Source organism: Uloborus diversus, chromosome 6, assembly GCF_026930045.1.
Source record: "Uloborus diversus isolate 005 chromosome 6, Udiv.v.3.1, whole genome shotgun sequence".
Classification (NCBI taxonomy): Eukaryota; Metazoa; Arthropoda; class Arachnida; order Araneae; family Uloboridae; genus Uloborus; species Uloborus diversus.
The window spans coordinates 122,593,634-122,621,117 of NC_072736.1; the positions used below are offsets into that span (position 1 = coordinate 122,593,634).

Below are 27,484 nucleotides of genomic sequence, written 5' to 3' on the forward strand. Positions count from 1 at the left end.
TCTTCGATTAATGTTTGTTTTCATTTGTGATTGATCAACATGTGGATCTTAGTTAAAAAAAAAATTTCTCTAAAAATTGGAAATTCTTTATTCAATATGACTTTACTTGGAACTTGTACCTTTCAAAGCTTTCGCTTATTATTCAAACCAAGACACAGTGTTTTGAAGCCCTTCGCTGTAAAATGGAAATTGTTGTCTACTGTTGCCTCTACACGTATCTTTTATATAACATACTTTGTTATTGTATACTAAGTCATATTGATGCAGTGAAGATCAATTTCTTGTTAATCAGTATTAATACTGCTCTTTTGTGAGTTTTATAGATAATTTGGTAATTTAATAGTTTTATAAATCGTTTTTTCGTCATTAAAATGTGACTTCCAACCTATGTGACATGGGATGTAACAACTTTAACCTCGCTATTCGATATTAGTCTTATTCAACACTTGTATCGAATATTTGGCCAAATCCATGTAGCCTTTTGGTGGAGTACATTTGGAACAAAAGTATTTTTTTTAATGAGAATTTTAAAATTTTGAGAAAAGTGACTTAAAATTGTTTTGACAGCTTATTACTATATAAAAAAAGGTTCTTTTCCTAATAGTTACGAATTGTTTTACTTGTGAAATTAGCTTTCATCTATTTCTTAAAAGAATTTGATTTCATAAAATTCTTGCGTGAAAAAATTTTTTTTGAGCATCACTTAAACTTATATTCAAAGTTATTTAAAATACATTTTCTCCATGTATTAAAAATAAATAATGTTGAAGAAATTGTCTATGGCTGTAACATTTAAAAAAAATAAAGAAAAAAAAACACATTCAAGTGAATAAGCTATAAATGTCTAAATACATAATCTTATGCTAGAAATTTCAAAATTTTCAATTTTTCCTGAGAAAAAAAAAACCTTTTGCTAAAAAAGAAAAAAAAAGTCCTCCCCCCAATCCATTTGTTTCGCAACCATTTCCATTTCTATGCTTTATTTTATTAAAAATTATCATTATTTTTTAAAGTTACTATTTGACTATTTAATATTGAGTATTTGGCTGAATGTTTGGTATTCTGTCAAATCACTATTTACTATTGCATTCAAACCTCCTCCAGCATCTAAAACTTGACACTTTAACATATTCAAAGTAATATTACTAATCAGCTTGGTTACAGAAATTTCAGTTTCATCCTTATTTCGGGCTCATCATCTTGAATAGCTGTAACCAAGCTGCAGGGAAATAAACTGATGCAGAAGCTGAGTGTATCTTCACACTGGAAGCTAAAAATATTTTATGCTTGCGAGAGGTCCTTAAACATAGTAATGCTCCACCTCAAAAACGTGAAGATAATAGTCAAGAGTATAAAGCTATACCGATTATCGCCCCACGGCCGTATTTCAGTCAGAATTATTAGCTAATAACAAATAGCTCAGTTACTGCACCAGTGACAGCAGTTTTGCTCTAATTCTGTTGTCTCATACCACGCAGGTGCGACTCCTGGGGTAGACAACCTGTGCCACCCAAAATTCTTATTTGTTTCTTAATTAATTTTCTTTGCATTTCAAATTGCAGCAGTAAATGAGAGTATGCTCAACCGGCTCTGATACTATGATAATATTTAGTTGAAAAGACTATTAGGCTGGAAGAATTTATCTCACAGGTCATTGTTTGACAGTCATATAGGGGGAAGGGGCAGACTCAAGGTACAGACTGCCATTGAAATTTTTAGGTGGCCGGGGGGGGGGGGGGGGGGGGTTCAGGGTTTTTTTCCCTTTTGGGGGGGAGGGGATCTTTAAATAGGTAGGTGCACCCTTGCTCTTAGGGGGGCATTCCTGGTTTAACACTAGAAAGACGGCGTTTTGCGTATACCTAGAAAGACGAGCAGCGGTCACTTTGACCGCCATACTTAAAATAATAGAAATTTCCTCCTTTCGGGATTTTCAGCCATTGAAAGGATTTGTTTCATAATATCAAAGTTTAATTTTACAATTTAATCCTAATATAGTCCGCAAATAAGTCTCAGATAGCTTTTTTTTATTTTACGTTCGATCAAGTGAAATACACATGCTTTACACAATTAGCATTGAAAAAGAGGAAATTTGTACAAAAAAGATCAAATTTTCTTAGCATGTAATAACTAACAAGTACTATAATCAATCATGCATGTGTTTGATTTAAAAAATATCTTAATATCGCAAGATACCGTACATTACTATCTTTTACAGTATTTCAAAATACTTATGTTATCACGTCACCTGTATATTAGTCATTAACAGTTTTTTGTTTGGAAGTTAGAACAAATGCTCGTAGTTTTAGTTCCGCATAATTTAATTTCACACTATTTTAATCTTTTTCCTGAGGTACTTACTTTTTTATATGCAGCAAAATTGATCAGTGGGGATGACTAGGCGGAAATTGAAGAAATAGGAGTTCTGTTTTTGAAATTTTCTCCTTTTTTTCGGCGTCGGACCCTTTTCACTCTTTCTTTCACTACTTTTTAAATTTTGAGCATCAGTTTTTATTAGCGAGGTTTCTTCTCATTCTAATTCAGAAGAACAATCCTTTTCTGCAAATCTAGGCTCCGAAAAATATTCGCAATAATCTCATGAAAGCAAACTATTCTCATCGCTAGAAATATATTTCTCTTCAGATAAGTCAGATTGTTCATTCAAACCATAATCTGTTTTAGATATAAATTTGCAACAGTTTCAGGAGTTCCTATAAGTTTTGCCTGTCAACGGTTCATCTTGACATCATGAAGATAATTATGTGACTGAGCATTTCATTATCACCGAAGAAAATAAACGTCAATGCTTCAAGCAAAGCACATGTTTTGGTGCACAAAACAATTCCAGCAAACATTTTTGTAATTTACCTGTTTATATTTACTTCTTTTTAGACCCAAAGTAATTTCACGTGTCCAGTCACATGCTTTTCAAATTTACCTTTCCCAACTTTGCCCCCTGTGCAGATAGCAGAAAACTGAAACCATGCAACCAGCAGGTGTTTCGCATTTTCCTAACAGTTCAAAGAAATTAAACCTGACCAACAGGTACTACTCAAGCTCAAAAGAACATTACTCACCCTGGCAATTAACAATAGTCCATAGTACACACAACTGATAAGCGAAAAAAGAAGAAAAAGGATGCATTAAGAAAGGTTCACTTAGCGGTCAAAATGACCGTAGTCAGTCTTTCTAAGTATAAACATTTATAGCGACTATAATAATAATCCTAAAAGCAAAAAAATTACTGTTGTAAAATCTTAATAAATAATTAGGAAAAGTCAATGAAGAAAAAAGAGTTTGAAAATTAAACGCAGCAAATATGAGCATTTGAAAATCGTTTGCGGTCAAAATGACCGTTTCCGTCTTTCTAGTGTTAAACTGCTCATTTAACAGATCTGTACATTCTGCATAATTTTTATTATAATAATAAGATGTTTCTTCGAACTTTTTTCCTTAATGTATTTAGAACCTAAACCAAACAAAACAGGTAAATATATATTTGTTGTGTATGTGTATTCATGTTATTGTTATACAAAAAAGCTCAATGAACATTTTTGTGAATTGTAGCAGTCTTCTTTTGAACATAGATAGTCTTAAAATAATTTGATGGGGCACCCCTGTACCTGTATTACTGTTGCTGTTAACTTCATGAGTTGTCAAGGAGCAAAATGTTTTGCAACAAAACTTATACAACTAGTTTTGAACCTGAAGTCTTCTTTATAGTAAAAAAAAAATTGAACAAATAGCAGCAGTTTTTTACGTTTGTTATTTTAGGTATCTTTGTTAAGCTATTTTTATCTGAAATGATGGAAAATTGCTATGAAGCCTCAACAGAGGGATTTTTTTTTTCCAAATTAAAAATAAGATATCTAATCTAATTATGTACATTTTTATTTTCCAAGCTTTACCATCAAACTTTCTGAACCTTGTAGGTAATTAGTACAGTTCCAAAATTGTTCGTTCAATAGATAATAAATAATTTTGCTTTCTCTCCATACTTGTTATTTATTTTTGTGTTAGTGATTGTGAACTTATATACACCATAGGAATGAAATATTTTGAAATTTTTAATTAAAAAAGAAAAAATGATATTTGCATGTGTGTATGTTTTATAAAACCTAAATAATGCTGAATTAAATAAAATTAAATAAATTTTTATTATTTTTGTATTTCTTTTATAATTTTAACAAAAATTCTACACATCAAGTAATATTTTTGATTCAATCTCTTAGTTTTACATGCATTTCTTTTCTCTTTAAAACAGTTTCATTTGATTGGAAAGATGCACTTCTTTTGAAGACTCAATTAACAGATGAAGAAATCTTGATACAAGATCAATTCAAATTATATTGCCAAGATAAATTGATGCCCAGAATATTAATGGCAAATAGGAATGAAGGTAAATATAGATGTAACATAAAAACAATGAACGAATAGATGATATAAATAGCAGTAATATTGATTGAAAAATAGGTAATTTTGCCATATAATTAAAACAAATTGCATCTATAAGTCAAACAATGTTTATTCAATTACTTGACGCCAAACATTATAATGCATTTAATTAAATCAGCATGCCTCTACATATTAAAACCTTTTTCCTAAGTTTCTTTGGGTCCCTTTATTTTATTAAATTACTGAAGTGAATAGTAAATTTTGGCAATAACAGCCAGAAGCAGAATGTAAATCTTTAGTTTTATTGCTTTAAAAAAAAAAAAAAAAAAAAAAAAAACTAATTTTGATCTTATACTTAAAATGTGAAGAATCTAAAATGTTTATTTATAAAATAATGACAGCTCAGTTCAAGATTTTCTTCTTTTCTGAGATAATTTGTTTTCAGGTTGATAGTTTCCCGAGGTTGATATATCTTGCATTGTGCACATTGCAAAGCCTGTTGAGCTAAAATACAAGGACATTTTTAGCCCCCTCCTCCACCATAAAAATACGTTGAAATAGAAGCTTATTGTTTTACTTGAAATCAAGTGTACTACTGTAGAACTTTTGTTTTTCCAGTATTTGCTTTTATTTTTCATGCATGCATCACTTTTCCTACTATTTGCATGATATATTTGATATATTTTTTCAACTTATTAACATAATTAAAAACATAGTTCCGATGACATTAGTGTTTCTGTACCAAAGATACTAATGTAAATTGCATTAATGTTCGTAATTGTTTTCTGAGAAATAGTTAAAATTACAAATAAATTGAAAACTTTTATTCATTAATTCATATGTTTGCTAATTTTGTTTTGTATTAGTGTTTGACAGAGAAATTATGAGAGAAATGGGCTCATTGGGTGTATTAGGACCTACGATAAAAGGTTACGGATGTGCTGGCGTATCCTCTGTGGCATATGGTCTAATTGCTCGTGAATGTGAGAGGTAAAATTATTTTACTATTATTTATTTTTTTAAATATGAAGCTTTTGTGATTTTACCTAATTTAAAAAATGGAATTCAGTTTTTTATTCTTTTATAAAGTTTTTGGTCGAAAATATATATTAGGTTCGTGAGCTTTTACAAGGAAAATGCAATGAGTCGGCTTAATGCAGGCAGTAGGGAATTCTAATAAGACCTGTTTACATTGTAAACTGCAGTTGATTGGTAGGGCCGGGAGGAAGTAAACAGCAGAACCTGTCTTTTTTTTTACATTTTTGTCCTCTCCTTTACTTTTGCTTTATGATACAAACTTGGGTATTTGGTTTCCCCTAAAATAAAGCACAAAAAGAACGTCAAGTTCCACTATGTTACTATAATTTGTGGGGAATCAATCACACTTTTCTTAAATATCTCGAAAACTCATTTTTGTAGATACTGTCATTTACCTTCCCAGCCCACAGCAGAATACAATCTTAGAACCAACACACTCTCCCACCGTAAGGAGTAGATCAAAAATTCTGCCCGCAGTGATTTGACCTTTTCCCTTCTTAGTATGGAGAAATTTCTTATTATGGTTTAAAAGTACTGTCTGTCCTGCTTAATTGGGTTAAATAGTTTATTATTAATTTTCATATGTACTTATAATACATATTATTATTTATTTATTTAATTATCTTGTTGTAATATTTAGTTTATTTCAAAAAACCTTTTACCACTTGTATTAATTACAGTTTTAAATAGCTACTGATTTATTATTTCATTTTAAAACAAGTGTTATCAAATTGGTGAGGTAAAGACAATTTCTCCGCATGATCAAATAACCCCTCTTAAATGAATAATATGGGTTGGAGCCGATGATATTTGTTTGAGCAGGCTGACAGTACCTCTAACGAACTAGTGTTTTGGTCAATGTAAATGGGCTTGTTAAAAAAATTAGCGATGTTTTTTTTGGTGATTAAAAAACTTTAAAACGAGAGGGGGGGGGGGGCTTAATTGTACATGAAGTTTACTGCCAAATAGTTCCTTTGAGTAATGAGGAAGTGCCATGTGGCTTGTCCACTGTTAAATCTATTATAAAAATTATAAATGGGGATATCATAGGTTTAAGTGTGATAATATTGAGTGCTAATCCAAAATTTCCATTTGACCATTGCATAATTGAAATTTTTTCTTTCAGAGTTGATAGTAGTTATCGCTCAGCTATGAGTGTTCAGTCATCACTTGTAATGCATCCAATTAATGAGTATGGCTCTGAAGAACAAAAGAAAAAATATCTGCCAAGTCTTGGTGAGCAAATATGCATGTTTGGTTTAAAAAAATCTTTATTCAATTACTTTTAAAGTTTCATATTGTGGAAAATGTAACATTTGAGAGATGATACTGTTACCCTGGTGTTCTAGTTTTTTATAAATTGAAAAGTCCCAGAATTTTACTAAAGAAAAAAACCTTTTAAAAGTTTACCATAATTTATTAACAGGCATCCAAAATGGCCCTTACTGAACATACAATTGAACAGTTTAAATGATGCATCATAAAATGTATTACTAATGCATATTTTTCTTCAGTAGCTATCCAGAATGAGTGTTAGGAAAAGTGTTGAGAACTTTTTTTTTCTTTTAAGCTGCAAGTGATATATATATATGAGCTATAAGTGAGCTGTTGAGAGCAAAAGTGGTTGAGTCAATAGTTGAATTCTTTAGTTGCCACTTTTGCACAAGACACTGCTCCTATTCCGTTTTATGCTCACTGTCTATTGGCAAACGGTTAAACCTACACTTGAGCTACTTTCGCATGAAGGTGAATGAGATTGAAACTAATTTCCGAAAATGACAGATTTGACATGTCGCAATTGAAAGAGACTCCAAAGGGGATTCAAAAATACCCATGATAAATGTTTTCACATTTCTGTGATCGATAAAGGGGACACTCAAAAATGCATTGCAATGCACATCCAAGGCAGTAATTCTGCAACTGATTTCTTATAGTGAAAATACAAATTATGAAAAGAAAAAAACTTGCACCTTTTTGCTCTATATGGTGCAAATAATGAATAAATTGGACAATTTAAGCATGGAGGGATCAATAGTTCTGTTAGATTCCATTAACTGTTCTGTCCTGGTTTCACATGCCAGTGGCACTTTTCAGGATTTTGTGACCAGAACCCTCACATCAACCCATGGGCCCCGTTCCCAGACATTATAATAATCCACCCAATATAATGTCTGGCAACAGGCCCCTCTCCCAAATTTTAAATGTTTCGGTGGACATTTTAAAGTTTCATACTTTTTTGGTGCTTAATTCTAAATTATAATCCAAAAAGTTTATGAGAGGGGTAATATAATTTACCTTTCAGTTACACCGGTATTCTCCACTCCGGTTAAAACTCGGACCAAGGCTTAAACCTCGAAGTTGAAAAACTACTCTATTCTCCATCCCGGTTTGGCGTTAAACTCGGTCACGGAACGCCCACTTCCAGAGCTCGGCTTGTAACCGCTACTTCGACGGTTTAAAACTAGATTTCCTTCCCATCATTCCTTTGTGAGCAAACAAAATGGACGGCGGCTGTTTGGATTATTTTGAGTGATTTGCAAATGCTAGAAACTATTGATAAACATTCGCTAACTTGACGTCAGAGAAACAAAGATTAATTACAAAATTTAATCAGAATTAACATTCGTTATAGGTGTTATCAAAAAGTACGGCCGAAAACATTAATGCAATGATCAACAGAATGGTGCGAAAAAAATCATTTTTTTTTTTATTTCCACGCCACTGTAGCGCGGAAAAGTTGCGATTGGTAAGCATTTTTTTTTTTTTTTTTGAAATCTGATTTATTTCTGCCGCACCGTTTCTTCGTATTTTAAACTTTCGCCTCAATTAACAACAAAAACGTTACAAAAGAATACTGCCTGAAAAAATAACTATTTGGGGAGGGGGAAGGATTAGATGCCACTTCTGAGAGAATATCTTAGAACACTTTCGTCCCTTACAAACTATCCTTTATCAAATAATTTCTGGAACACGAAAACTTATTATTTTTTTTAATGCAGCATTGCTCCAATTTTAAAATGCAGGTCAAACAATTTTTAAACCGCTAATAGTTTTTTAAACAAATTCTTCCCTGAATTACAGTCATATAACGTCACAACGGAGCTTTTATAATTGCTAAAGTTTTGTTTTAAATTTGTGAAAAATGTGGCAGAATAGCACTTGCCATTATTTTTATGAGTTTGGGGAAAATTAAAAAATGGTCTGAAGCAAAATAATCAGGAGTGCTCACCTCGGCTGTGGGAGGAGGGGGGGGGGGGGGGCGTCATGGCGCAGAATATGCCATGAAATTTTTCGGGGGGGGGCTGTTCAATGAATAATTTCTTCTTTTTTTAAAGGGGTCATCCAATTTGGGGGGTCTTTGAAGTGTTCGGGAGGGAGGGGTGTGCCCTTGCTCTTAGGGAGGGCGGGGGCACCCCTGGAAAAATCAATTACTTTTCTTAAACAGTAGTACCTGTTGCAACTTTTTTACTCTAACAAGGTATCTTGTCCAATTGAGAGACTCTGAATTACATAAATCATTCCAAGACAGAAAATGACAGAATGAAGTTGAATGTTCCACAAAATTTCAATGCGCAACACAATAATACCTAAACGAATTTAAAATTCTCTTTGTTTCAAATAATTATAAATAAAACGGTTCAGGAGATTTTTAATTGCAGAAGAAATTACTATTACTAGCTTCATGAACACATTAATGTGGAAAAATATTCTCAATGGATGAAATAACATTTGATTTTATGCTAGGGAATGTAAATATAGAAGCAATTAGAATGTGATTTTATTTTTGCATACAAACACGCATGTAATTACAAGACAGGGGATGAGAAAGCGCTTTGAAAAACAAGTGATTGTAAAAATTAAGGTGTGAATGATAACAAGGAATTTTTACATGGGCGTCCATATGCAAAATTTTAAGAGGAGGGGGGGGGACTCAGGTATTTTCCACATGTTTTAGCAGGATATTTTCCCGCGGAAACCGATTTCAGTACAGATTTTAGAGCGAATAAAATTTGACATTTTTACTTATTCAATAATGGCTGGAAAAGAAATGTTTTTACATTTTAGCAAAGAAAAAAATACTAAAGCAAGGAAGTTGTAATTTCTAAAGAGGTGGGGGGGGGAGGCTTGAGTCCCCACTTGCCCCCCTCCCCATATGGGTGCCCTTGAATTTTTGGATGATAAAAATATAAAATTATTTTTTCAACTTTTAGAAAGGACTATATTGTTGGGAAAAATAAGTTCTTCACATGGAAAACGAATGCAGGGCAAAATTCAGTTTATGAATTTGCTTTGTGTCGTTTATATTAATAAGTTTATGGATTTTAAAGACAATAAATGTTAACAAATGTTTCATGAAATGGAACAGATGGAGGGGGGAGGGGATCGGGTTCTAAAGCTAATACATTGTAACAAGTTTTTAATAATATTATAGATTATTTTTCTTTTCTATGTTTTTAATTCTTTTCTTTCTTTCTTTCAAATGCATTTACAACATAGTAGAAAATATTAAGCTTCTATATTATTCAAAAATGTTTACTTCACACACAAGAAAAAAAAAACATTTGACTGACAGATTTTCAATATTAGAAAGAGATTAATATATTAATCAGTAGCGTATCTAGATTGGGGGGAACAACAGTCTGCCCCGGAATTGCATCCAAAGTGTATTTCAAAGTTAGTAAAATAAATACATTTTAATTAATTCTCTGAAGTTTTCCCTTTTTTTCTTAAATCATATTTAATTCATTAAATGTCAACGAAAACAAAGCACAATATTGCGCTTGGACGGAGCTCGTTACTTATGCGTCTAGGGCAAATTTTACATAAAATTTATTCGTAATTATTAAACTCGTTTTTTTAATAGTTACAACGCCAAAATAAAAATAAGTTGTTGTTTCTAAAAAATAGCACGAACTTAATATTTACATAAAACATCTTTTGGAAAGAGGGGGGGGGGGGATTTCGTAAATTACAGCCCGGCCCAGATGAAACCCTTGCCAAGAATGTGACTATATTATTGAATTAGTTTTTATTTCATCTTGATTAATAACAAGATGAAAAAAAAACATTTAATTAATAACAAGATAAAAAACTTTTTAAGTTTCTATACAAAAACATTAAAAAAATGCATTGATGTCTTTAAATTTCAAATTGAGTCTAATAAAAAAAATTGCATGAACTAGATCCATTTTGCTACTCCCAATTCTTATTATATGTCAATCATTCTTCTGCGCGCGAATTTACTACCACGTGGAATGCAGTCATGTAGAAAATGTCACGTGAGTCACTCTACCCAATGGTAACAGCCGTTTCATTTCTCCTTCAGTTAAAACTCGGCTCCCCTAAATCGTGCTTAAAATGACTTGAAGAATACGCACCGCGTTCGAAACTAGTTTTCCCTTACTTCTCGGTTTTGGGGAGCCGAGTTTCATCTCCGTTCTGTGACAGTATTGAGAATACGGCCGTTAGCATGATATTTGGGTTTTTCGATTACGGTGCTGAACTCCTTATCACTGCTTCTGATAGTGCTCTAGATAAACTGGACGTTGCACAAAACAAGGCATTAAGACTCATTACTAGTGCAGCAAAATCAACCCCTATTGCTGCTATGGAATTGCAAACTGCGACTTATTGTTTGTCAGATAGACAAACCTACAGTGCTTTATCCCTACCTAGGTGAGAGATTGCTCAGAAAAGAGGGTTTTTGGAACAGCTACATCCCTCCTCAGATCAGACTCAAAACGCAACATCCTTTCTTATTTGAGTTTCACCGACTTACTACAAACCTCGATGTCTCGAGCATCAGACAGCCCAATTTTAGACCGTCTATTTTCCCGGGTACTTCAAATTACGCTACTGCTAATTTGGACTTGGTGCAGCCTCTTCGTGAACATTCTTCCTCACAGGCTGAGTTAAGGGCTTCTGCCCTGGCTACTATTCATGAAAGGTATCCATTTCAGGATTGGCTTCACGTTTATACCAATGGATCTGCCACAGCCTCCACAGGTAGGGCTGATGCTGGCGCTTTTTCCAAATTTTTCAGCCTGAAGGAATCTCTTAGTGCCTGGTCAGATAATTTTGACGGTGAAGTTTTTGCAATTTATATGTTCCTTAGGGCTGTCACTGAGCTCTCTTGCCAAAAAATTGTTATTTTTGTTGACTCCCAAGCTGCAATTCAGTCAATCACAGCCTATAACCTTTTCCCAACAGAGACTGAGTTTGAATGTAAACTCATCATTAGTTCACTTCTTGAGACCGGTAAAGATATTGTGCTCCAATGGATACCAAGCCACTGCGGCATCCATTACAACGAGCAAGCTGACTTGTTGGCTAAAGACGCTTCAACATTAATCCACCTTGCCTCCCTATCCCTCTTCGAAATGCCAAGCGACATCTTGGGAGCAATATTAGGCTCAAAAGAGTTTCATCTCTCCGTGGCATTTCCAGCGGAAAATCTTGGGCGTGTCTTCTTGAAGACCAAACAAGACTGCAACTCAGGGGCGCCGACTTGCAAAAATTATTAAGGGGGCTTGACGTCACCGGTGATCCATGGGTTATGTAATCCCACGGCGTCCCCCCTCCCCCCCCCCCTTTTCCAAAAAAAAACAGTTCAGATTTTTTGAACCTTAAAAATGCCAATTTACATATTTTCTGGTCTATATGATTTATACAAACAAACAATATGTGGCATGGCATTTTCAAAGTCAATCTAAGAATTTGTATACAAATTTTCTGGTTCAATTAGATCATGTCACTTGTCTTCAGTGTGGGACATTTTTACAGTTCTATTTCGGGGGAAGTCGTGCAGTTCCATGGCTAGGCATTGATGTAAGGTAGGGCACTTGACTTGCATGGAAGGACACTCCCAGTGCGCCCAAATACAAAAAATATTGGGAGAGTGGGGGGCATACTGCGGGTTTAACCCCGGGAAATTTTCTAAATTGGAGATGGAAAAAGTAAGTTTTACAGTTTTTTAAGCATTTTAGAGTAATATATTATCAACATTAGAATCCCGAAACATTAGAATCTCTAGCTAACTCGACGCATGTTTTTTGGCTTTGAAAAATGAAAAAAAGAAAAAAAACCCCACATGTACTGTATTTTTGTAAAAAGTTAATTCAATTTATAGAATAATAATTTTGTTTTTAGACTATTACAGAATAGTGAATATATATATATATATATATAAAGATTGAAATTATATATAAATAAATCTTAAAGTATCATTAAAAAAATAAAGCAAAAGATATTGCTGTCGCACTTTAATTAATAAGTGAAATAGCTAATTTAAACTTGCTTTGAATAAGGTTCAGAGTTCATTAAATGAAAATAATATCCCACAGTTAATTTGGTTAATAAAGTTAATATAGTATATAAATAGCGGGTTTTTATAGGGTCTTATACCCTAAAAATATTTAAGGATTTGAAAATAACTAATGCAGTACTATAGTAATAAAATAGTACTAATATTTCGAAGTTTTAAATCTAACATTCTATATGTAGTTAATTCTCTATTTTACAGAGATTTTTAAAATTGCTTTAAATACCAATATTAGGGCTGTCTTTAGAAAGGTGCAAATGTCGACCGCCTGACTAGATTATTGAATTTGAAGTCGTTGACGACTGGTCGAATATCCAATTCATCCAAAATATCTGGGTGGTTATGAAGAACAGTCAAGTTGTTCAATCGCTTCTGCCCCGTTGTTGATCGGACAGACTATACGCAGGTTCGCACACTGGGACAAATTCTAAGCACTCGCAGGAACGTAACACTATCATTATTCACACCACTCGTTTTCAGTTAACCTGCTTTTTACCGTAAAAAATATTTGTTGTAACCCATTACTGAAAGTATTTTACAAGGTAACTATCTTCAAACAAGGAAAATAAAAAATACTGAGACAAATTTGTGAATTTAGAAAGCATTAAATAACTAATAATTTTCTTCAATTATTGGGGAGGGGGGGCTGTGCCCCCTCAAAATTTTTTTTGAGGGGGCTCTGCCCCCCCCAGGCCCCATGGAGTCGGCGCCACTGCTGCAACTTTCCCTTCTCCCTAGAGTTGAAAGGGTTACATCTTTTCGTCTCATTACTGGTCACGACTACTTACAAGCCCATCTTTTTAAAATCAGGCTGGCCAGTTCCCGGCTCTCCCACTATGTGAAGGGACTAAGCAAATGACAGGGGAGCATCTTTTTGATTGCTCCGTTCTTCTCGACGTACTGAAGGATGTCGTCTTCAGGGAGCTTTCCCGCTCTGCTACTCCATCTCTGTTGTATTGGACTGCAAGGCGCCTTATGTCCGAGAAGATGTTGGTGGGCGTAAATAAAAAAAAAAATATTTGTGTATAAAATGCTGGATCATAACCAAAATATTATTTGTGTGTGCATTTACAATTATGTAATTTAAGTGAAATCCCAAAATAATGATAAAAGATAGTATGAATGTGTATATGTTGTCATTGAAAAAGAAACATTTGCAACTATAAAGCACCGTAATCAATTGATTTACATTTTTTTTGCTTTCTTTGGGTATAATGCCTCTGTTTTATCTCTAAAGTCTATGCTGCCATAATTTTCTTGGATTTATTCAAAAAGGAAAACAAAAGCTTACCTTTTCCTTTTCTGTGTCCACCTTCTTTTGTTCCAAGACACTCGAAACTCGTTTGAAACCGTTCTGGAACTTGGTAATCCAAATATTTGATAAGTTTAGTTGGGGTGAATCACTAATGCCTATAATTAACTATGCAATTTGTTGTATTAACAAACAATGACAGTGAGAGGCTGTTTGACAGCCAACACAGCCCATGAGTTAAGACGCTCTTGTTTCATGGCTGAACACTGCCGTGTTTTTCTGTTGATTTGCAAGCATGCTGAATACCATTTGAGCTGTTGGAATAGTTACAGGAACCAAACGAAACATTTTCAATGCAATTCAAATATTCGTAAAAGTTTATTCCTGTACTTTATTATAGATTGAGTTGAGTAATTTTAATGGCTTTAAGTATTTAGGCTCAATCTCGAACGGATCTATTGCGGATTTTTTGCTTTGCTTTTCTTCTTGCAGGGCAGAGCCTTTAATTTCTCAAGTGAACAAATGATTTAGCAAATTATTAGTGGACAACAATTTCTTTTGTTTATCACATTTAGTATCACTCTTTTAACTCCTGTTGAACTAAAGTTATAGCATTTTAAAGCGCTGCAGGCAGATAAAGAAAGTGTTTTCTAATGAATATTAATAACTAATTACTCATCAATTATGAGTGATCAATTGTTTTAAAAATTATATATAGATTAAACATGTCAAAGTATTTTTGAAAACCTCATGGAAATCTGAAATCGTCAAGTTGAGTGCCTTGATGATTTGACAGGAAATGACACTTTTGTGAATTAAAACACATGGAGGCAAAGGGGGTTAGGGGGCAAAGGGGGTAAGTACCAAAATTAAAATTTTGGAGATAACTTGTATTAATAGTTGAAGAAACTTTCATCTGCTATGCAGCAAGTAATAGCAGTAGTAGTTCTAGTAGGTACTGCTATACAGCATGCTTTAGTAAAAACTTTTTAATGAAAGCCTACCTGTGGTTTGAATTTTGCATCTGTTTTACTCAAGACCAGGCCCGAGGAGAGGCCATATCAGCCTAGCCGGAAACTAGGGGCCCGGAAACACTGACACAAAAAAAGAAAGAAAGGAAGGAAAGAAAAAAAGAAGAAAAAGAAAGGGAGAAAGAAAGAGGGGGGGGGGACTTCAAACAAGAGAAAATGTAAAGATTAATTAAAATTTACTGTTGTGGAACTTAGAATAGAGTTAATTGTTTTCTGGTAAGCAGATTTTTTCTCCCCCCCCTTTTCTTTTTTTTCTCCTTTTCTTCTTTTTTTTGGGAGGTGGGAGGGGCCCAGCAACATAACTGACACCGCTTTGGCTCTCTGCGGCCCTGCTCAAGACTTTAAAAAGTCCTCTTACATTTGTTCGCTTATTGCTACCTCCATTGTAATCAACTTCACACAATGCACTTTTCTTGATGAAAGAAATGAATTGATATAAAAACAGAAATATCAATGAAATCTTAGTCTAGTATGAAATTAAAAGTATAAAGCAATATTAAGTGGATTTAAGAACATTTTCATGTTTTAATAAGTTGTAATAATTCTTTAAAAGGTTGTTTTTTAAGTGTGTGTGAGAGAGAGAGAGAAATGTTCAGTAAACAAGAGCTCTCCTATATAGAACAAGTTATAAATATGCATGTTAATACAGGCTGCATGTTTCCCTTGTGATGTGTTGTTAACAATAATCATACTCCTGTACTTAATTTTCGAATAATTAATGATCAGAATAAATTAATCACTTATTGATAGTTATTTGCATGATAATTTACTATGATTGTTTTGTTTGTCTCAAGCTACTTGATTTATTGGTATAAATTTGCTTTCAGCTAAAGGAGAACTTATTGGCTGCTTTGGTTTAACAGAACCAAACCATGGTAGTGATCCTGGTGGAATGGAAACTCATGCTGTTTATAATTCTGAAAATAAAACTTACACTCTCAATGGCTCCAAAACTTGGTAAGCATATGAAATTTGAATATTTATATGTTTTTATATCAACGATTCCATGCTATATACACAGTAACTTTTTGGGTCTTAACAACCTGAAATGTAAGTACATAATGCTTTAAAAGTATTTGATTTTTCAGCAATCAGTAATTCCTCAGAGTTTTAATTTGTTAAAACATCCTATTTTTCTCTTAGAAATGCAAGGGGGCAGATTGCTGTTTTTTTTTTTTTTTTTTTTGCTCTTACAAGCAAAAAATGGTTGGTGCAATGTTAAGCCTACAAAAGTACAACTAGCTTTTAATGAGCAAACCTTGATTATAGTAGTAGTTTATTTACAAGTAGTATTTTTTTTATTCAGAAAATTTCTGTTGACTTTCACCTCTGCAGCTCAGCTGATCCTTTTTTGAAAAAATATCTTTAACCTTTTGAAATCAAATGAAAGTCAGTGATGAGTCATAAATCAAGTGTACGAGGGATAATGACCTGTTTTGGACAGAAATTCACTCAGTATAGGAGTGAAAGGGTAGTGCACTTTATATACAGTTTTTTACTATTCAAGTTCATCAAACTTTATCCAGCCTATAAACCAAGCAGTCACCAGAAGTTTTTACAAAATCAGATGTTTAATAAACTTCATTACATGTTTGATTTTGATGCTTCTCTGTAAAAGAGAACTTCAAATGCTAGTATAAACATACATTTATTGAACAATGCATAGAAAAATGTTATATCAACATACTACAAAAGATTTGATTGGACATTTCTTAAAAGAGGCAAATCACAGAGGAAGAAGAAGATACGACTTGGAAAGTAAGCAGTTGATAATTTTACATCTGCTAAAACCAATGTTATCACTTCTGAGATATCAGCTCCTAAAGATATTGAGGTGTAATTCAGGTTAAAGCAGAATTATGAAAGCGATGATGATAATGACAAATATAAAGCTGAGCAATTCCTAACATACTCAATAGCTTTTGAGTATGGTGTTGAGTTTCAACACCATAGGTTTAAATAAGGATGTTTTTCAGGCCATGAGTGTTTACCAAAATCAGTAACACAAGAAACAGCAATAAGATAGTTGAAACCTAATCAACGAATTCTTTTGGTACTGTACAGGAAAAAAAAAGATAGTATGTATGAATTTTTATGACTGTCACAAATCTGTTTTTTTGCGACCAGAGAGGCCTGTTATTTAAGGGATCAAAAATAGACAAATGCCGCCCCCTGGCTTTGAGGAGTTAATGTATTTACATAAAAATGTGCATGTTTTTTTTTTTTTTTTGCTTTTTAATATTATTTGTATTGAGTATACACCCTTATTCCCTCAATCCGTGGAAACATTCATAATTACTTGCCTGCAAGCCTTTTTACTTGTAATAAGCAAGTTTGACTGAATGAATAAAACTTGAGGTATGTGTGTTGTTATTGTTTGTTATACAAATAAAGTTTTAGTTGGATCTTTGACAAATTGGACAAAGAGATACTTTGATGCTCATGGTTTTCTTGAGTTTGAGAATTTTAAAAAGTTCCTAAACGTTCTAAGTTACGAATTGTTTTGCATAAAGCCATGTTAAAGCACTTAAAAAATTGCGCCAGTTTTTTTGAGATCTGTGGATAAATTTAGAATACACTTAGAATAATTGTTTCTAACTATACGAAATTGAGTGTGCCCAGCCGAAGGAATCCCATTATACTATTGAAGAACCCATGGCACAAATGAAAAATGTTCTAACTTTCCTGTTAAGGTGTAATCTATTAACCCTACTAACTACTTTTTCCAGTTTTTACCTAAAAGGTGTGAGTGTCTCATGTTTTTTCATGCCTAAAGGGAGATAGAATTATTTTTTTAAAATTATCTAAGAGAGATGTAGTGTGAATAAATGCCTGGAAGTGCTGGGTAATAACTTTTCATATAAAATTTGTAGTTCATTCATGTAGTTCCATTATTCTTGGCTGCTTTATATAAATCTAAATTTGTATTTAACTCCTACATAAACATTTGTTGCTTGTATTTTGTCTTCTTCTTTCTTTTTCTTTTCTTTTTTTTAAGTTTTGAGTGTTAATACTTATTTTTTTTTGCCCTTAGGATTACTAATTCTCCTATAGCTGATGTATTTATAATATGGGCTAAATGTAATGGAAAAGTTAAAGGCTTTATCTTAGAAAAAGGAATGAAAGGTTTAACAGCACCAAAAATTCAAGGGAAGTTTTCTTTGAGAGCTTCAGTTACAGGTATGATTGTGATGGAAGATGTTGTTATTCCTGAACAGAATCTGCTGCCTCACATTGAGGGCCTACAGGTAATATGCACCTGTCGTAGCAATGCTCTTATTATTATTATTTTTTTTTTTTGGTGACTTTAGTATCTGTATTTTTTAAAATCTTTCTTTAGAAAATCACTGCAATATTACTTACTTCTAATCAATTACATTTTTCAAGCAAAATGTTTGTGGCACATATTGAAAATGATTTTTTTTCAAATCTCGAAGGTTTAAATTCATTTCTAATAGAGCTTAATTCTTTTAAAGGGCCCATTTGGATGTTTGAATTCTGCGAGGTATGGTATTTCTTGGGGAGCTCTAGGTGCTGCTGAATTTTGCCTTGAAACTGCTAGAAATTATGTTATGGACAGGTAATGTCTTTTTGCATCTAAATTTGTTTTTTGTATTAAAAGTTTCATTCTCTAAAAAAATATTGTTCAGTGACAAAATGTTTTTCAATGTTTAATAAAAATGTCAAAAAAATAAAGCTCAAATGAATACTAAATTCTAGAACTGATAGTTTTGATTGAAGAATTGTTCATGATTCAAATTGTTAACTATGGTAAAAAAAAGACTTAAGCGCAAGATTGACAAAGTTTGTTAAATTAAATTTTAGACATAATTGTAAATAAGTCTTACAAAAGAAAACTAGCTTTGTGAAAGTGAATTACAAAAAAACATATAAGTTCTTCATGTGACTTCCATAATGTTTTACTAGATGGAGATTAGTGGTGACCACATTATTAATAAATGACCATTAAAAAAAACTCTTACTTAAAGAATTATTAGATTGAAAAAAAAAAAAATCTCTCCCTAAATTAGGTGAGCCCCAATTGTGTAAACTTGCTATGAACACAGAAAGCATGTTATCAAAAAAAAAAAGCGTAAGGGAGTAAGAGAATCAGTTGTTGCTGTACTAATTTTGTCCAGACAAGATCATTTAATATTGTTTTATAATCAAATACACTAACAACCTAATACCATATTTTTTTATTTACAATTTTGCTGATTCATTTTTTTCATATTATGTGACTGATTAAAGTAAATGCACCAGTAGTGGCCGCTTCAAGGTTTATATTTGAAAAAATAGGATTCCAGGTCTCCCAATGGATTCAAAAGTGCATCAACCTCCTGCACGTTTGAATCTATTGGGGAAACTTGGAATCCTATTTTTTCAAATATAAACCTTGAATTGGCCACTACTGAAGCACTGGACTGGCCACTACTGGTGTGTTTACCTCAATAGATCATGCATGGCTTTTTTTTTTAATTATTTTAAATTTCAATTTTTTTTTGTAATTCATTTTTTAAACTAAAATTTCACATAAATTGCTTTTTTGAATGGATAAAAATTTCACACACCCCTCAACATTCTATATCAATAGAAAGAGCTTTCTTCTGTATCAATTTAAGCTTGTTCTTATTTTCTCAATTAATTGGAACATCTGAAATAAGGGTTTTTATTTTAGCCAAAATCCTAAACTAAAATCAATACAAGTCTGGAACTATAGAACAAAACGTTACTGGAGACTACAAACTTGAATATTACTTTTCAAACGTAACAAGTGGCCGTTTTCCCTATGCTCAGAAACCCCTTAGCACCTATAGCTGTGAAATTTGGTATAAGTTAGTTTGAATATTTTTTAACTTACTTTAGTTTCTTATTTTTACTCAAATGTTTTTGTTCATGTATAGGAAGCAGTTTGGTTCCCCTTTGGGTAAAAATCAGCTTATTCAAAAGAAAATGGCTGATATGCTTACAGAAATATCCATTGGCCTACAAGCATGCCTTCAAGTTGGGAGACTGAAAGACTCTGGAAAGTATGGGAAACTTATAAAATTTTGACTGTCATTTTTAATGCAACAATTAGTTCATTTCTTCATTTTTTTTTGAATATGCTATTTTTCATTTTACAAAATATTTTATTTTTAGTCTTTTATGAAGAAGGCTGGGGACGGATCAGTATCTAATTTCATTTTATATATATTTTTTTAACCTGATGTTTAAAACTTTAAATATGCATCTCACTTTAAGAACCTAATTTTGCTCAGTTGTTAAAATTGCAGTAAACTGTGCAAATTCAGCTGCAAACATTTTTTTTTATGAACGAGGGAAAAGAACACATCTTATATCACCATTTCCTTAAATTCATTCCCCACAGATAGCGTACAGTTCCCCCCCCCCCCTCTTTCCTGTGTTGTAATCATAGAAGTCCACATTTCCTTCAAAGCTATAAATAGCATTTAAAAAAATTTCTCGGTATTTTTCTTATTTTACCCTTTATAAATTCAACCTATTTTTTTTTCTTTTTTTAAAATTAAAACTTGATATAGAAACTTGAAAAAACAGGCAAGGGGGGCAGCTCCATCTTTTTCCTCTGTGTAGGAAAAATCAAGGATCCGACACAATTTAAATTTCTTAGTTTACAATGGTGGGCCAGAATATGCTTTTGCCGACTGGGCCAAAGTTAGCCAGTTCGCTCCTGGTGTACTCTTGGTAGTTCAGTTAATTTATTTCTACTGATAACATGCAAATGGCAATTTGGATGCTAATTGCATTTATTGGAAATGCAGAAAAAGATATTAAAAAAATTAGTTATTTTTGTTCAAGGATCAAGATGCCCATAATAGGCAGGTATAAAGCAATAATTTTGCCAAATTTGCAAATCATCAATAAAATCTACTTTTAGTGCAACTCCAGAAATGATATCTATTGTGAAAAGGAATTCTTGTGGAAAAGCCCTTGATATTGCTAGAGCAGCAAGAGATATGCTTGGCGGTAATGGAATCAGCGACGAGTACCATATTATTCGTCATGTTATGAATCTGGAAGCAGTTAATACGTATGAAGGTAAGAATACTTCTTCAATAGGAATAATTGAATTGTTCATTCGCTGAGTTAAAGTAAACTTCAAACATTATTCTCAATTTTTCATGAAAACTATATGCGGGTACAAATATGTCCAATACTGTTGTTAATGCAGTAACCCAAAATGGCATGTTGCCAAGGAATACTGAGGAATAACCTGTATGAAGTAGATTGTGCTCTGGTTTGTTTACTGTTTTACCCCGCATTAGCCATCATCTCGCAAAATTTGAGGTTCACCAGACCTTCAATAACTCTTGTGTGGTCTTTACCGGCATGCCCGAAAAAATGAGGTTAGAAATATACACTCAAGAGCCAAAACATTACGACCACCCCTACATTTTGCAATGAACTCGCCTGGATGACGTGGAAGGCATGTGATCAGGGGGAAGTGGTATTTAACTGCTGCTGGAGAGTCTGAAGAATCATTATTTCACTTACTTCTGTGTGTGATGGGAAAGGCTGCGGATCTAAGCGACTTTGATAGAGGGCAGATTGTAATGGCTCAAAGGCTCGGAACAAGTATTTCAGAAACTGCACAACTCGTGGGTTGGTCGCAACCTACAGTTGTTAGTACTTATGCAAAGTGGATGAATGATGGTGAAACCAGAAGTAGACGACATGGTATGGGACTTCCACACGCTATCGAAGAAAAAGGTCGTCGGAAACTGCCTCGCATGGTAAAGCAAAACCGGAACCAGACAGTGGCTCAGCTGACAGCCCAATTCAATGCAGGGCCAAGTAGAATAGTATCGAAGCACACTGTTCAGCGGACACTTGGATATGGGGCTACGCAGCAAACGTCCCACTCGTGTGCCTATGATGACCAAGCTTCACCGCCAACTGCGTCTGTGCTGGGCCCGGAAACATCACGACTGGTCCATGGATCAGTGTGTGAGAGTTGCCTGGTCAGATAAATGACGTTTTGTCATGCATCACGGCGATGGCCGTGTCAGGATACGCCGTCTTCTGGGCGAATAGTTGCTCTCTCAATGTACAGTAGGTCATACACAGGCCGATGGTGGCGGCATTATGCTTTGGGGATGTTCTCTTGGGTGTCTCTGGGACCCATGGTTGTGGTAAAGCAGGTCCTGAATGCCACAGGGTATCTGAACATCATTGTGGACCAGTTGCACCCTTACATGGCCTCTGTTTTTCCAGCTGGAAATGGAATGTTCCAACAGGACAACACCCCGTTTCACAAGGCTAAAATTTTGTTGGAGTGGTTCGAGGAACATGATGCTGAATTCCAGTTAATGTCCTGGCCGCTTAACTCACCGGATCTCAATGCGATAGAACACATTTTGGATGTCATGGGACGGCAGCTCAGAGTTCAAAGACCACCAGTTCGCAATATCTCGGGTTTGCGTAACAATTACTTAAACATCTGGTACAATCTGTCTCCGGCCATCTACTAAGGACTTGTGGCATCCATGCCAAGGCGGGTTGAAGTTGTGTTGCTCGCCAAAGGTGGGCCAACTCATTATTGACAGGTGGTCATAATGTTTTGGCTCTTGAGTGTACATTAAACATAGATAATACAATAGAACTCATGTTATTTTTTAATTTCATTTTTGACCAGTTTAGTTTTGTTAGAATTTTTATCAGCAATGTTGTTATTGATTGTATTGATAAGAATAATCTAATTGATTAAAAATTATAAAAAATTTAATTAAAATGAAGCAAACATTTGCAATCCTAAAACTAAAATATTTTACAATTTCATAAATGATTTAATCAGTGGTTGGAAGTAGCGCACTACAAGTAACACGCTACTGTAGTAGCTACATTTTTTAGTAGTTTGTAGTGTAGCGCGCTACTTTTTTAAAAAAAGTAGAGTAGCGAGTAGTTTGCTACAAAAAAATGTAGTTTGTAGCAATTTCTGGTAACTACTTTTAAATGAAGTTTCAAATAAAAAAACGTGGTTTCAAACAATTTAACTAGTTTAAATTTTACGCGAGTAAAACTTGCATCAATCAGACTCCTAAGACTGAAAGATATGAGTTGACATCAGACATATTTTGACACCATATGCTTTATCTGTTTAACTCCATTAGTTTGTTTGGCATCGAAATGTTCACATTTCCCCAATATTTGCCATGAGTAGAGCATGGCTTAGAAAAAAAAGAATAAGCGATAACTGCCAAGTGGTGCCACATTTGTGCTTTCTGTCAGCAGAGATTGTCCAGTGGATGAACATTTTAGACGTCAATGAGATTATTGTGCGAATATCCTCCTAATATGGAAGCTAGTGTAAATGTTATATAAGAGGATGATATTGAACTGCCTTTTGGCTGTCTTACAATCTCAGCTAACGTGAGAGATGAGTTCCAAAACTTCCCGCGCAGGTTGACATTTCGCTTTGTGGAAAAGGGTATCTATAAGATTTTTTTGAACATACCAATTATTTTAGACATTTGAAAACATCCTTCAAAATGTTTCAACCCATTTCTTAACTTCCTATTACCGTATTTAAACATAGAGAACTGAAATTTTACTGTATTTAAATAAAAGCTCTGTTACTGCATAAAAATATGGTTAGAATGCACAAAATCAAAGGGAGAGTATGGCATAAAATTAAACAGATCGTAGACATAGTATGTAGCAATAATAAAATGCAGTACTACAATAATATTGTACAGTAGATACAGTAATTATATTCGACACACTTTTTAGTTGTTCAAGTATATCGGAAATCTTTATATTTCTTTAGTTGTCTGAAACTTTCTATTTTTACTTCCATTTAAATTCTCAAACGATGTGTATGTATATGCTTTTCATTCATTTATTTTTTAAAAAGTAGCGAAGTAGCGACTACTTTTCAAAAGTAGTTTGTAGTTGCTACATTTTGGAAAAAGTAGTTGTAGTTAACTACATTTGTAATAAAGTAGTTGTAGTTCGCTATAAAAAATATATTAAATCCAGTGGTTGGAAAAACTAACTATTCAATGAATTAAAAAATATATTTACTTTTCTAATTGGAATTTAAACTAATTTATAACAAAAATGAATCATAATTTTATGATTGCTTCTGAGTCAATCATTTTATTGGAATGTAACTAAATCTAAATCTAAGATAAACAATTTTTTTCAGTTTTTTGCAAAGGATCTCCAAATTATCCAGCATGCTGGAAAATTCAAATTTCCTAGGATGCTGGCTAATACAGAATAAACAAGTCAAACTATGTAATGTGATCTTCAATAAATGGTTACCTACATTGCATACCTACCGACATTCCAAGGAAAAAACCACAAAATTCATTTAATCGGACCAAAGAACATCGGAACAAATAAGAAAAAAACTAGAAAATACCGGCTTGAAGCGAGTTTCAAGTAGGTCAGCAACAAAAATGTATTAAATCTAATTATGGCTCCTATAACTTTTAATTAAACCCAGCTATATTTACAGGGACAACCCAAGTTTATCTAAAATTCCAATGCATAGTGGAACTGTTCGAGCAAAACGTCACAGTTCAGTGAATTTCAAATTTATTCAGTTCAGTTACAGCAGGGTTTCTCAAACTTTTAGACATTGCAACCCCCTTTTTAGACTAAGTATTTTGGTGATCCCTCAAAGTTTTAACTCTGTCTAAACCCTAAAATAACAGTTAAAAACTACGCAGATGGTTAAGTTTTATCCTTAGAAACACACAAGTAACTAATAAAATAAACATGAATTTTTGTCTCTTGAATTATTTTATAATAAGAGACAGTAGGTCTTACTGATTTTATAAGTTATTGAACTTGCGCTCCTTCAAGTTCTATCATTGCACGCAGTACGAAAAACACAGCAATAAAGTAATTTTGTTTAAACTTTTCTTCCACATCACTAAACCCTCTGGGGGTTGCGGCCCACCATTTGGGAACCCAAGTTAGAGCATACAATGAAATCCTTGACGATCTATGAATAAAACTTAAAATTTTAAAAAGTTGACATTCCCCAATCTTGATCTATCAGGATAACCCATATCAAGCAATTGACGGATGAAACCAAATAAGAATTGCATGAATATTTAATGTATAATTAAATCTTACTCGGTGAAAAATAAGGACTGTAGATAAAATGGAGGACTCTCTTTGCCAAAATAATTTTGCAGGCATTTGGATTTTTTTTTTTTTTTTTTCAAATTTTCCTATATAAGGGTATTTACTCTGAGATTTATGAAAACTGGGAGATTTTTAATAGAGATCAGGAAAAAATCTCGAAATCCTTTATAAACCAGTAGAGGCGGCAGGTATGCCATTCATTGTGTGTTCTTCGTCTTACTTTAAAAAAAATTTTGTTTAAACTGTTGCAACAAAACTTATTTTAGTTTTTGATAAGTAATATTCTAGTACATTAATGATAAGATTTTGAAATTACTAAAAGTAATTTTTTACTTCTACAGTGAAACCTCCCTTAATGGACACTCCCGAATAACGGACACCTCTAATTAACGGATATTTTTGCAAGTCCCAGTCCCTCAATACAGACCATTCCATGTAATTCACTCTGAATAACGGACACTCCGAATAACGGACAGTTATTTCACAAAAAATTTCCCTTGCGATCGCAGCACTTCCGTTTTTTTTTTCTTTTCACAGAATATCTTAGTAACTGCTTGCCTTACAAAGCTTTTCATCCTCCACAACTGATATCTCCCCCCCCCCCCCCGTCATTCCCTTATCACTGTTTCTTGGAATTAAAAGGGGTGTTAATGGGCAAAGGCAGCGATTGGGGCTTTAAAGTTGGGGCAGAAAAAAAAACTAAAAGACATGGTACTTTTTGCGGGCAGCAAAAAATGAAAAAGAAAAAAAAAGTTATATTTTTGTTACGGCTAGTTTTGAGAGCATTGAAGCAGATAAGTGAAAACTGATGTCAGTCTAACAATTAACGTACGTTTTTCTTAAGATTTTAATGAATTTTATACACAATAACTATTCAAAAGTTAAGATAAAAAAGAGGAAACTGGGCGCTTTTTCTAACTGGGGCTCTCGGGAGATGCAATTGAGCAGACCGGCGCCTGTAGTAGTCGGCTTTATGGCACCGTGGTTTTGTTGGGTTGTTTAATTTTTAGATATGAAAAAGATTTGCCCATATTCAAGGTCATATTGCCAACTGTCAATCATGCAATAGTGATTCTCGAGATAAAATAAATAAATTAACCATAAAAAGTGTGTGTGGTGGAGGGGGGGGGGGATTGCTCCGCCGAATCGCCGCTGTTAGTAATGGGATATTCATACCCTGAGATGAATTGAGAGGCAAGCAAACCTGCTTTTTATGCAGCAATCGTAGCTTTGCAGTTGCAAACTTTCCTAAAGGCGCGTTGATTTAGTTATTTTTTTTTGTGTGACAATATTATTTGAAATTTAAAATTTCAACGAAAAGAAAGAGACTGACATTGAAAGAAAAAATTAATGTTTTGGATGTTGCCGAAAAAGAAAAAATAAGCGTGCGTTGTCTTGCCGATCGTTTTCAAGTTGGGAAAACCTAAATCAGCGAAATTTTAAAAGATAAAGACGAAATTAGAAAATTGTGGATTGTGAGTTCGAATGAAAATTTTAAAAATGTAAAGTTTCGCAAAACAGAAACCAGTGAAATCGACGAGGTTGTCATGAAATGGTTCAGAGCTGCTCGTGCAAAGAAGGTCCCAATAAGCGGGGTATTACTCCAAACAGATTAATTACACTTGACGTAAAATGTAGTAAACCTTTCGCAATTGTTTCGATTATGTTCTACAAAGGGATCAACAGCCCATTTTGAAAAAGGTAAATTAAGTAGTTCCTCCTAATAGCGGACACCTCCCAATAACGGACAAAACTTCTAGTCCCTTGACTGTCCGCTATTCGGAGGTTTCACTGTATATTTATACTGTCAGCCAACGATGAAATTTATTGGACTGAACTAAAATTTAAGTGTTAATCATTGACAGTGACTGAAGTGGCAACTAAGGTGTTAAATTTGCTTACAACTAGCGTGCAGTGATCATAAAATATAACCTTAAAAATTTAATTAAAACATGCTAATCATATTATAATCTATAGAATATGAATTTTATTTATTAGGTACACATGATATTCATGCTTTGATATTGGGCAGAGCCATAACTGGATTACAAGCCTTCAAAAGCTAATTGTTTCTGAGTCCCAAGTTGTATACACTTCCACAATATATACATCTATATTTTTGCTAATTAAATAAATATATATCTTGTTACTGAAATTTATTGTCTGTTTTTTTAGCTGATAAGATTCATGGTAAAGCACAAGAGTATTTTGGAAAACATGAATATTAAATTGCTGTTACAAGGTATAAGGAAAATAGTTTAATCAAACAGCCAAAAAAACATGTTTATATGCAGATATTTGATGGTTTTTGAAGTACATTAGTATTTG

At 33.4% G+C, this 27,484-nt stretch overlaps 1 protein-coding gene across 1 annotated transcript; it reads left to right on the forward strand.

Moving 5' to 3' along the window:
• On the forward strand, nt 1-27,303 carry LOC129225135 (glutaryl-CoA dehydrogenase, mitochondrial-like). The gene is made up of 11 exons (XM_054859695.1): nt 1-214; nt 3,464-3,484; nt 4,262-4,396; nt 5,259-5,382; nt 6,557-6,666; nt 15,862-15,991; nt 18,069-18,282; nt 18,511-18,614; nt 19,939-20,064; nt 20,934-21,094; nt 27,155-27,303. The coding sequence occupies exons 1-11, from the start codon at nt 40-42 to the stop codon at nt 27,220-27,222; spliced, it is 1,368 nt and encodes a 455-aa protein (XP_054715670.1). The 5' UTR covers nt 1-39; the 3' UTR covers nt 27,223-27,303.
• The last annotated feature ends 181 nt before the right edge of the window (nt 27,304-27,484 follow it).

What these genes read in the sequence shown, in the direction of transcription:
- LOC129225135 (XM_054859695.1), top strand. Translation starts at nt 40, where the DNA reads ATGTGGATCTTAGTTAAAAAAAAAATTTCTCTAAAAATTGGAAATTCT. An exon ending in GTCTACTGTTGCCTCTACAC is followed by an intron (nt 215 to 3,463) that starts GTATCTTTTATA and finishes TAATGTATTTAG; the next exon opens with AACCTAAACCAAACAAAACA. An exon ending in AGAAATTATGTTATGGACAG is followed by an intron (nt 18,615 to 19,938) that starts GTAATGTCTTTT and finishes GTTCATGTATAG; the next exon opens with GAAGCAGTTTGGTTCCCCTT.